The 12147-nt window shown below is 41.3% G+C and overlaps 1 protein-coding gene across 9 annotated transcripts in view; it reads right to left on the bottom strand.

Annotated features, from left to right (window-relative positions):
- The window catches only part of WNK2 (WNK lysine deficient protein kinase 2), a 117092-nt gene that overhangs the window by 40239 nt on the left and 64706 nt on the right, over positions 1-12147 (bottom strand). For 6 of the 9 annotated variants that reach the window (XR_004754009.1, XR_004754012.1, XR_004754013.1 and 3 more), the window contains exons 10-14: positions 11143-11295; positions 7551-7739; positions 6017-6556; positions 3158-3472; positions 16-65 (exon numbers count right to left, since the gene is read on the bottom strand). Coding sequence is in view for 2 of the 9 variants with exons in the window: in XM_035337348.1 (XP_035193239.1) it covers positions 16-65; positions 3158-3472; positions 6017-6556; positions 7551-7739; positions 11143-11295 (1247 nt within the window). In the remaining 7 variants the exon portion in view is untranslated. The remainder of the gene's footprint in view (positions 1-15; positions 66-3157; positions 3473-6016; positions 6557-7550; positions 7740-11142; positions 11296-12147) is intronic. The other 3 variants (XR_004754010.1, XR_004754014.1, XR_004754015.1) reach the window with 3 other exon arrangements.

The following is a 12147-nucleotide window of genomic DNA, read 5'->3' as shown; positions in this document are numbered from 1 at the left end:
AGATTATAATGATACCTTTCACAGCTCTGTGACAGAGTTTGAAGTTTGTCCTGTATTGCCTGCTCCTAAAATGCAAGAAAAAGTTGTTTAAGTAAATGCATTATATTGCTGTATGAAATCTAAGTAAGTTCTGTTGAGACATCAGTAATCCTAAAACATTCTGTTTAATCGCTTCTTGGAACTTGAAAATGCCCCATTTGACCCTCCCAACATTACTCCTGACCACAGCATCAATACCTGTGCACGCTCTTAAGACAGAGCCACTAGAATGCCAGTTCCCTCCTGCTGTCTTTTATGCAGAAGAAGCAGTGAAAGAAACAAAATGTTCCTTACCACAATGGAAGAACTTCAATGCAGGACAAATCCACATCAGCACCTACCTTTCTTTCTTTTTTTTTTAAATGGATGTAAATTATACGCTAATTTGCTTTATTGCTCTCTATAGTTTCCTGAAATATGCTAGGTATTTTCAGTGTGTTTGGCTTATTGTGAAAATTTCTGATGAACTTGCAAATAAAAGACCAAAATTCATTGTTTAAAAACATGGCCCTCATACCATGTCTCCTCTTGCTCTTTACATAATAGAAATTTTCCCTAAAAGCTTCCCTGGCTGCAATGCTAGCATAGGCATCGATAGCCTACAGAGCTGCTTTCATGGAATTTGTGATGATGCTGTTACTGGCCCTACTAGTACAACCTTACCACGTACGCAGTAGCATACACAGACACACACAGCTTGCTTTGTATATAGCAGTATAGGTATATACACACCAAATGTATTGATAAATATATATTATCATATATATACACTTATGTAGCTATACATTTATAGACATAAATAGAAAAATCTTCTATAGACAAAGAAGCCCCTGGGCTGTCATCACTACGTATTCGTACCGGGGCAGTTTGTAGACCATAGTTAGAAGCTTAGAGGTTAACCAGTCCACACCCCTCGTTGCTTATAATGCCACACACTTGCCATGCCAAACGTGATTGCAGTTTCTATAAAACTGCAAAATTAATGAACAGTGAGAACACAGACATAATGTATCTAGATTTTAGTAATGCACTTCAGCAAGTGTCTTACAAAATCTCATTTGCCTGATCAATTCAAATTGGTTTGGATATGAGTACTGCCACACATTTAACCAAGAGACAGATAAAAGCGTCATGGCAGAGCAGCAACAAAATGTGGTGTTTTGAATATTTACAGATATGAAACTCCTCTTACACCCAAGAAAACCTTAGCAATATATGTCTTAAAATCAGCACGGGAAGCACTTGGATCAGTTTGACCTTTACACAGAAAGTTTGATGCCCATGCACTTTGCACAGAAGCCAGCTGCAATGATCAGTGCTTATGGCTCATTACAGCTCCGGGATTCCAGTGTCTCCCATAACAAAGGGCAACAGAGGCAGCACCCGCACTCCGTGGGGCTGGGTTCTAACTGGAGATTTTGCAGGTGTGAGAGGGAGAGAAGGGACAGAAGAGGACCGCATTGTCACTAAAAAATTCAGCTTCTCCTACTCGAGAAGCCTTTCCTACGTTAGTCTAGAAAAAGATGACTGAAGTATGACATTGGATTGATTTCTTAAATTGCGTGAGAGAGAGGACTTAATTTACAGGTGAAGTACAAGAATGAAGTTAGCAAAACAGCCGTTACATGGTCCTAGGTATACGATGAAATGACAAGACAGACATGTGCCTTGGTGGGCACTGATTTCTCAGGTAATGTGGGACAATGTGCATCCCCCATCTCACACTCCACTATAGCAATTAAGTTTGGTCATATTTCCAGAAACATTGTTTCTGGATACTGTAACAGGATGGGCCCTGCATCGAAGGCTGTAGCTTTGACATCAGCCTTGATTCTGACATGAACTGTGCACAGAGAAAAAAGGAAGGCTGGAGAAAAATAACTTGAGTAAGGGATGTGTCTGATACAGCCATTCTTTACGTGGGGACTCCGCACATGAAGTACTACAGACTAGGTCTACTATTTCTACTACCTCCATCTAACCTATAGGATAAAGGAATTCACCAGGAAACACCCTACACCACAGCACAAATAATTCCTGACAAGAACTAGACTGCCACTGGATAGAAGGACTGACAAAATGTGGAACTAGAATCTAGTTTCAGTGTTTGTACCATTCTTACTTATCTTCTGGAAGAGAAGTTAAGTGGTACCTAATGAAATTCATAGGGTGTGTTGTGTAGGAAAGGGATGCAACAAGTGTATGGATGTATAGGTTAAAAGAGGAGATTCATCTGAAAAGATGGAAAGGGTTACTTTGGGAGGAAAGATAATTCAGAACAGAGAACCACAAGAGGAAGCAGAAACATGAAAGCAGAATTGATGAGGGACATTTCCACTCAGAAGCAGAGAACAAATTCAACTTAATTACTAAAATCTGGTGCAAATGCCAAAACCTTTATTTTGATTTGCTTAGAGGTATCTATTAAAGAATTGAAGAGAAGACATTCGGTCAAGACTGAGGTTTAAACAACTATGGGAGTGGAAAGAAAAGTCAAAATAGCAGACAGAAGACAAGCTTACAGCTTTATAAGGAAAAACAATAAAACCTATCTTGCTTATACGGCCGTTGAGAATTGGCAATGCCTATGAGTACTTGAAGAAACAAAAAATCCCAGGGCTAGAGTAGAATTCAGGCAATACAGGAGGGTAAAATGCTGATGAAATGCAAACAAGGCTCAAATTGAAGAACATGAAGAGCTTTTACACAGTGAAGAATCAGATTATGAAATAGTTTAAGGCAAATGGTGATTGGTTGCATAATGGCTTGAGACATTTAAAACGAGACTGGACAAAACACAGATGGAACTTTATAGAACAGTTTCTTACTGACCCACAGCACTTAGAGAAGGTAATTTCTGCATGTATTTGTGCTGGACTACTGACAAAGATGTGCTTTGCGGCTGACTTGTCCTGCTGCCTGATTACTTCAAGGAGACATTTCACAAGTAGCAGAAGGTAAAACATGCTGTTTCCAGCTTCATTGGAAATAGCCAATTATTTGCCTACTCGGAGTTACTAGCATCTAGGAGAAGCAGCTCTATGCGGTGAGAGTGGATCATCTCCCTTGTGAAATAAGCCCATGCCCATAAGGAAGGTTAAGGGGGAGACAGCACTACCTCTTGCGATGTCTCTGTAACTGCCTGGACAGCTGAGCTGGGAGCTGGGAGCTGCTGACCCAGAGGCTGGGAAAGATCTGGCTGAAGCTGCAGAAGACCAGAAGGCTGAAGAGGCAGACAGTGATCTATGGGCACTGGTGGGCTAGCTGTAGCAAGGCTGCCATGGATCTGTGAAATACTTTCTGGAGCGACGCGGGGAGGCAATAGTTCGGGCTGCAACTGCAAAGGCGGTGACATGACTATCGAAGGTTGCACTGGGAGTACCGGCACCTGGGCTCCAGTTTCCAAAGCATACTGAGTATGTCCAGTAATCTGCTGTAACACAATAGACACCTATTAAAACACATCTCTACTTAGAGTGCTTGTGACTTATACGACGAAGTACTAAAGTCACTGCAGTTCATGGAAAAAGGATTACAATTCTGCGTTGAGAATATATCCGTGTGGTTTCTGATTGGAAGGGCAACTAAAGAGTTTAGATTTGCTTTAAAATGACCAAATAAGAATCAAAGGATTCTTCCTATATAGTTGTGACAGTGTGTATTCCACAAGCACTATTTTCTTTGTAGAAACAAAACCATGTTTTGGTAAGAAATTAAAATCTTGGATGATGAATTCCTTGTCCTGAATAGTTTGTTCTGTTTTCAGTGAGCATACCACACCATCAATGCAGAGAAAAATATGCTCTATCCATAATTTAGTTTTTTTTTTTTTTTTTTTTAATGTTGCATATGCACCATTAGCTAATACAGACACGATTAACTCTTTTTAGATTGAATATATGGCAATGCCTTACAGAACACATTGCTTTCCATTTAGTTTAAACATTTCAGATACAACTTCTTTTGGCATGGTAAACACTAAGGCCTCAGTCCTGCAAGCGCTTCCTTGTGTAACACACAGAGGAAGTTTCATTTATCTCAGTGGATTTCTTCAATGCATTAAAATAACTCGTGTGGTAAGCGTTTTGTGGGAACTGGACCAATACGATTAGATGCCAACTACCTTAGAGACTAGGTTGTTATTCTGCATAACAGTTCTTTGAGTTGTGCACTTAAAAGAATATTCTCCTTTTAGGTACATCGTGTATTTTTCCAAAGGGACTGAGCTTGTAGGAAGAAGGAAAAGGGGAGAAAAGAAAACACAAAAGAAAGAAGGCTTTTTAGTACTAGGTACAACTGCATAATTTTTAATTGTTTTTGAAGTACCTGTCATCACCTAGAGATTTAAAATATTTGGACAATTAAAAAAAATAAAAATCAAGACTCAGATGAGAACTAGGGCACACAATTTCATTACTGCACGCTCTGCGCAGATTCTGGATATGAGCCAACATTACTATTCCAGGTTTTAAGTGGATAAATATACAGATGCAGCGTGCCTTGCAACACAATGGTTACAGGACTGCCTAAGTGGAGGTTGTTAGAGTAGTAACTGTGGTGTACAGTGCAGAAGAATAGTGAAATGCTTTTTTCATCTTCTGTAACTAAAATAATTCACAAAATGTTTCAATTTATAATTTACCTGGGCAAGACTGGACATAAAGGTGCTGGACATTAATTGCAGAAATAGCCCTGCATCTGAATGCCTTTATTTACAGAAATACCTTCCCATTAGGAGCACTTTAAAAGATGAGCAATCCATTTTTGAATAATCCTATGTGCTTGTCCATTTTGTTTGTATTAACTATTTTTTTAATCCTAAAAAATATAATGGAAGTCCTCTGTACGTATTTGGTAAATAATGACTGTCAGCACTGTTGGCAAATAGCAGTTCTTTGGGTTTGGTGTTTGCCACGCCTGGTTCTTTCTTTCTAAAGCCATTGGAAAAGCTATGGCTAATTAGCTCAGTGGTAACAGTCTCAGGGTCTGCATTGCCTACACTGCCACAAAAAATATTTCTGTACCAAATATATGGCTGAAGACAACTTAAAAAATGATGTACTACTTTGAAGATGCCATGATATGGCAGGTTGAAATGAGATGTTATGAATTTTAATCGGTATGTTACAGCAAAGTGATGTAGTAGAACAGAGATTTTCAAGAACGCTATTATTAACAGATTTAGTGCTCTCTCCTGCTTGGGTCAGACTGCATTTCATGTTGTCATATCACAGATGTGGCAATACAAGTGTTTACAGACTCTGTCAACAGGTCCTGAATCAGTTTTCTTTTAGCACTGTTTAGTGCTAATGCTGGAAGCTTCATTTTACGCTTCATTTCTTTTAAGGGGGAAAAGGGTCTGCAGCTAGTGTTCATTCTTGTCTGATAGACCACTGCCATGCAGATTTCTGAAGTTATCATCAGATGGTCATTCCCTTGGCTTTACAAAGCACGCTATTCTAAAGCGGGTATACACTGAAACATTTCTATCATTTCACTTGCTTCTGCCAGCTCATCCATATTTTGCCACCTGTGTATGAAGTCTGTGTGCCCTGAGTGTACTGGCAGCAAAACCTCAGCATCAGCAGTGCTGGGTAGCTGCTGTCATGGCTTAGTCACCTCTCCTGTCCCAGGAGAATGACAGCTCATGCTTCCTCGCCACTCCTTTCTAGCTCAGATGGGAGAAAGAAGAGGGAATTCAGGAAGTGCACATCTCTGCCTGCTTTTCACAGCCTGTTAGACCACTCCTTATCTCCATAATATTCACCTGTCTCTGGTTTAAGACCTCAGTGCTCCACCTGAGTCCAGCTCTAGCTGAACTGCAGTCAGAATCAAGGACATGGAGTTACCAAAACATCTTAAGAGCAAGAAACAAATCTCCCAATTGCGCGTTTACAATGGAATGAGCCCCAGGAATGCCTGCATTCAATAACCACCCTAGGGTCTAGCAGCGACAGCCCAACGGCGAACGGATTACCTGGTTACCAGCCCCAGCCGCGGGCAACGTCTGTTCTGAAGGATGAATTATGCTTGGCTGAAGTGACTGAGGAGGTGGAGGTTGCTGCGGCTGGGAAACTGCTTGCGTGCTCTGCGTGTGATGGGGAGAGGGCGCTTCGCTCTGAATTATCTGCTGGAAGGTGGTCTGGTACATCTGCTGCTGGGAGAGCTGGGACACTGCGTGATGTGGCGGCAACGCTGACACTCCCGGCGGAGCCACAGCAAGCAATGGTATTGTAGCAGCTGACATATTTGGCACTATTGTTTGGCAGGGCAAGACCAGAGAAGCCACAGTTGTATGAGGAAGATTCACTGCCTGCATGGGGAGGGCTGGGGAGTTTGGTGCCATAGGCAGAGTGGGGTTCATGGGGAGGCTCGGTAAAATCACAGCTGGAGCAAAATATTGAGAAGGAGCAGGTATGGGGGGCACGTTTGCAGCAGGTATATCAGAGAGGTTTGGAGGAAGGTTGTCAAGTCCTGCCAGAGGAGTAATTGCAGGAATGACAGGAAACTGAGGAATCTGAAAAAAATATAATATCACATAAATTGCAAGTGCTTTCATTGATGGTACAAAGTAGTTTCATTTGCCATACAAGTACGTAAAGATCACCTGTGCCATGATGATAATTATGTCTGTTTGTTAATCACTTCCATTTATTTCGTGATGTTTATAAAAAGTAATAAAAACTTAATTGTTCTTTAATCATTATAAAAAGAGCAAGAATTTCAGTTTGGGGGGGACATTTTTATACCTTGGGAGCTTAAAACTATCTCTCAAGCCAGTTGGAAGCCTTCAAGCAACATCCTAACTTTAAAAGTTGCTTTTGTTTCAACAGAAATTAAAAGGAATCAGAGCAAACAAAATGCTACACTCTTTCATGCAAAATTCAACGTGACAATATAAAACTCTTGTCTTTAAAAAGGTTGGTGCATCCCAGGCAGCACAGGAAATTCTGTAAAACGTTTTTTAAAATCAAAACCTCCCAATGACATAGCAGACCATGATAACTGCACTGTTATCATCGAAGCAGCTTGCTTCTTCCCTTTTGGGTAAACTGCTTCACATCACAAAGGCTGTCACTAGCAAACACAATAGCTCCAACAAAGCGTTCCAGGCCACAGAAAGGGTTCATCCCTGCTACTGAGCACAGAAGCAGGTCTGAGAGCTGGGAGAGGTTTCAGGAAAGTGGTGAAGTCAAGAGCTCAAACACAAAAAACGGGCAACTTCTCATGCTCTAATGCCTGGGATGGGAAGAGAGTACACCACAGGGAAAGGTGCAAATAATAATAATAATAATAAACTAATGGGATTATCCAGGCATGACACAGGATTTTTCACAAAGTATATTTTTGATTCTCCAAACAAAAACAAATAGTAAGGAAAAGGTGTATTCTTATGGACTAAATGGGCATGCATTCAAAATAGCCATACAAAAACTGCAAATCATATTAATTATTAGCTGGAAAGCTTCACTCAAATGGATGCATTCATATGCAGTTTTCAAAGGTATTACCTGGGAAGGGGCAACGGGTGGAAGTTGTGGCACAGTTGAAATCTGAAGGGGTTTTAGTGGTGTGCTGCTAGCTGCCACCTGAGAGGTCTGGGGTTGATACTGGGGCAATAGGTGGGTTGCAGGCTGGATCGGACAGACTGGCTGACTGGCAAGCACCTGCTGCAGAGGAGTTTGCTGTGATATGGGTTGCTGCCAGGAAAGAAAAAAAAAAGAACAAATATGGGTTATAGCATGTATATTATATATATATATATATATATATATAAAAAAAAAACAGTTCATTGGACACAGCCACAGCTTTTTCTTTCTAGTTAATACTGCACAGTCAGAACAGAAAAACCACTCAGAGTAAAACTGCTCTCTAGAAGAGAAGGGTGCTCCTAATTTAAACACTATACAAGAGCCAATGTTTACAACATGTTTAAATGCAAGATACATTACCTGAAAAGACAAGTTCTAACTGTCTTGGAAAGGTTATTTGTAATGACTCAGTCGTTAAATCCCAGAGATCATTCTAGTTGACCCAGTAAAATCCCCACCTGCTGAGTTCAAAGATTCTCACTACGCAGATTATACCCAGCTAATCTTGGCATTTAAAAGCCAACTGTGTAATGCAGCAGGCATTGAAATATACAACATATTATCTGAGAAGTGAATAAAACACAGTAATTATAGTGAAGAGCTTGTTTGTGTTAGGTCAGAGGTTGGACTCAGTGATCTTTTCCAGCCTAGATGATTCTGTGATAGTAAAAGTTCTAGCTGGATCCCAGTTATTTGTGAAGTGCTAGAGTAAAGGTGGGCCAGCCAAAGAGGCAGTTTTACCATTTCATGGGAACAGTGTTCCACTGGCTGGCCAAGTTCTGTACAGTAGAACTGAAATAAAAAGCTGCATTAAAGCTGAAAATAACCAGTAAATTTCATATTTTCCATGGTGCTGATATCTTCCTCTTCAGTACAATTAATTAATACTGAAAGTACTTTAAAAAAAAATCTTCTGTGTCAGAAGCTGGCTCCAAGCTGGCTCTGTGTCACCAAGCTGGCTCTGGCCTGACCTACTTGGGACCACAGGATTAATTGATTAGCCCAGGCTCCGCAGCACATAAAATCTCGTACCACGCTTGATGTTCAAAAGGTGGTTTTCAAACGAAGCCAAGCAGCACAATCTTTCATCTTTGCCACTTCCACCGTAAACCAGTATTATAAAATTTTGCTCTATACTTTTTCAGTAGTGAGATTCTTTAACCAGAATTGTTAGGTATATTAACGCAATAAAACTGTAGGATGTGCATCAAGGAAGCCAGCTGCGACCCCCCCCCTTAAACTGCTAAAATTCCGCCACGGTACGTTTCCAATACGAGGATCAGTGAACCAAGGAGCATTTGGCTACTGGTGCCTACTGTTTGGGGCTGAATGCCTTGAATGCCACAAGCAGTGTAAGACATGCTAGAAGGCACAGTACAGGTGTTGAATAACTGCACAACACCAGCTCATCTCCCACAGCATTTACTAGTAGTCTTGGCTGAGTATTCATCTTGCCACATTAAAGAAAAAACAAAGAACTGTCTCTGCATTGCAGTTCCTGCCATTCCAGGTTTGGGAGAGCAGGGGCATTTGGCGAGGTGAAATCCCCAACTCCGGGGAGTGGTGGTGCAGGTGCAAACACACGGCATGGCCAGAGCCAGCCTGACACTGGCAATGAGCAAGGAGGAAACAGCTGAGATGGAGCCCAGCTGAGGCACTGAGCCTTAGTGGGGAGCACAAGGCACTCCCACAGCATGGGCTCTGCTCCCTGGGCTGCTCAGCTCTGCAGCAGGGACCCTCCTTTCAGGAGCAGAACAGTGCCTAAGCCGAGCTCAGGGGCAGAACAGCGCCTGCGCACGGTGCTGCGCTTGGGTTGATAAACCTGGCCAGCACACAAAGCCAGCTCAGGTATCTCAGCGTCTGTGCTGGGTTAATCTGCAGCTCAGACAGGCGGCCAACAGATAACTGGGAATTGGCACGCTGACACCAGCTGTTCAACCTACCTTCCACGTGAGAGGACACTGTTAAAAGCAGAAAAACTGCCTGAATGGAGCTAAGGCAGCTAACTAAGGCCTCCATTTTCAATTCAACTTATATTTCACAAAATGCTTGTAGAGTGGATCAAGCACAGGGAGTGCAAAAATCCAAATGAACTGCACTAATTTTGCCTCATTATAGCCTTAATAAGTGAACAGACACACAAATTGAAAAGATAAAAATTGAGGAGATGCAATATTGATCCCATATATCTGAGTCAGTGTATATTCATAAAAGATCAATATATTTCATTCCTTTAAACAGACAAGTTTTATCACCCTGATTTCCCATTCTTTTGTTGACATGCCCTACCATCTGTTTACAAAAAGACAGCAGTTTTCCACTGCTCATAGTGCCATGCACAAAGACACATTATCTAGTGCTCTGCAGGATTTGGCCTTAAGGAATGTGTTCTGTGCTAACTGCAAAACCAGTTACCATCCCTATAACTTATCACTGTCTTCAAAGTAGGTCTTCTTAAAGGCAATCAACCAAGAGGGACACAAACATTTAAGAATTCCTACGCAAATGCCAAAACCAACACTGCCACTGTAAAGCTCCAGAGGCCACTACAGAGATCTCCGTAATGGGAGAGGTCCTAAATTTGCTTGAGAAAGAACAAAACTTTTGGCTGAAAGAACCACATCATCCTTGCCATTAAAATAAAAAGAAAAAAAATCTAATACATCATAAAATTTCACGTAAGAGTGTTTTTCAGAGAGACCAAATTACATTGTTCCTATACTGATGCTTTCAGAAGAGTAGGGCATATTAAAAAAATAATAACGTAACACCGATAAATACTGATAACTGGAAAGGTATGAAGAGATTTGCTATGTGTCAGACACAAAGTATGCAGGCATTTCTCAGCCTTGTCAACAATTTCTACCCAAGGAAGCCAATGTTTTGGTAGGATCACAAAAATGAGCCACAAATTAACACATTATATAGGTCTGTGGCTACACTTCTTTCAAGCTGATACCACCTGTGTACAAGGAAGCAATTGTAGCCTTCACAGCTGTCCCTGCTTGAAAGAGGTGTTCTGTAAACACTATAGCAACAGAACTTGTTGGGGAATTTGATAATCCAAAATGCACAGAATTACTATTTGGAGACAGCTCAGAGGGAGACAGATTCCTCTTTTCGAAGATAAAGGGATCTGCTGGATGTTTATAATGAGCTACATTTAACATGCATGCACAAATCCAAAAGCAGCATCACTGAGCGTTTGAAGACAACTGACACCAGCACCAGGCTTGCTTTCTGACCTTTTAAAAATACTTTGAGCTGGAGATGCCAAATGATAAAGTGAAATTAGTACAAATCCTATTTCAAGGTATCAAACACTGATAGTACTCAAACCCATTACTCTTCTGTCCCTTAAACCCAAAGGCCATCCCTGACCCTACCTGAGGCTCTAAAGTGATGGCTTAATAGTTTCAAGTAGCTCAAACGTATCATAGGTGTCAGCTTGAGCAGAGCATGGCTAAGGACGGGTGAGAAAGGCGCTGTGGGGCAGCAGTCAGCCTCTCACCTGCTGGCTGGCAAGCACCGGCTGTGACTGCCCCAGCTGCAAGGAAGCGACGGTGGTCGGCTGCACCACGGGGAACGTCATCGCTGGCTCCTGGTAGTGCTGGGGTCGCTGGGGCACGACTGCAGGTGGAGCCTGAACCACAGGCAGGGCAGGCTGCAAGCAAGGAGAGCACAGCGTTAGGGAAAAGAATAGCCCTCATGCTAGAAGTCTCTGCAACTGTTAGGGATACACACTCTGGCAAACAGTCTACTCAATACTTGGATCAAAACGGGAAAAGACATAATGTGAAGGTGTTATGCAAGGAATGGAAAGTTTGTTAATCTAAAAACATGGGAAAAAAGCTGTCATTCCAAAGGCCACTGAGACAACCACACCACATTACATTTCTTTCTGGAAGCAAGCATGCAAGCTAGTAAAACCACTGACAGCACATACACAGTGATGGAGAACATAACAAGCCACTAAGTAGGTACAACAATATCTTAACAAAGACTTCTGTGATTTCATAAAGAATCTTGATCTTTGAAAGGAACAGGTAATTTACTTGAAATTGAGGCCAAGAAAATGAATAGAGAAGTGAAAAAAAATAAAACAACCAGTGGAAGCAAAGACAACAACAACAAAAAAGAAATGCAGATAAGGCCTGTAACAACAGCAGTTCTCTAAAACTTCAGCTCCAAGTAGGGAAATACGCTGAAAGTAAACAGTATGTCAGACTGACATTTAAAAGCCTAAAACAAACAAACAAAAAACCTAGAGCTTCAGCTATGTGCTGATATGTTATCTTGGTAAATAATCTCCCAGAAAAATACACTGATACTTATTCTTTCTTGGAAAATGGAAGATTTTGAGTCAGACTTGAAATTCCCAAGAAACACAGAAGACAAACTCTGGGACATTTTATCTATGATACTGCAGAAAGAAAAAAAAAATATGGAAAATTCACCAAAAACCAAAGAGCTAAGTTGCTCATGAATAAAGTTATTGTCCTTTCAAAACCTTAAT

Source organism: Oxyura jamaicensis, chromosome 12, assembly GCF_011077185.1.
Source record: "Oxyura jamaicensis isolate SHBP4307 breed ruddy duck chromosome 12, BPBGC_Ojam_1.0, whole genome shotgun sequence".
Taxonomy (NCBI): Eukaryota; Metazoa; Chordata; class Aves; order Anseriformes; family Anatidae; genus Oxyura; species Oxyura jamaicensis.
The sequence above is the reverse complement of the archived record's forward strand: the minus strand, read 5'-3'. Positions and strand labels throughout refer to the sequence as shown.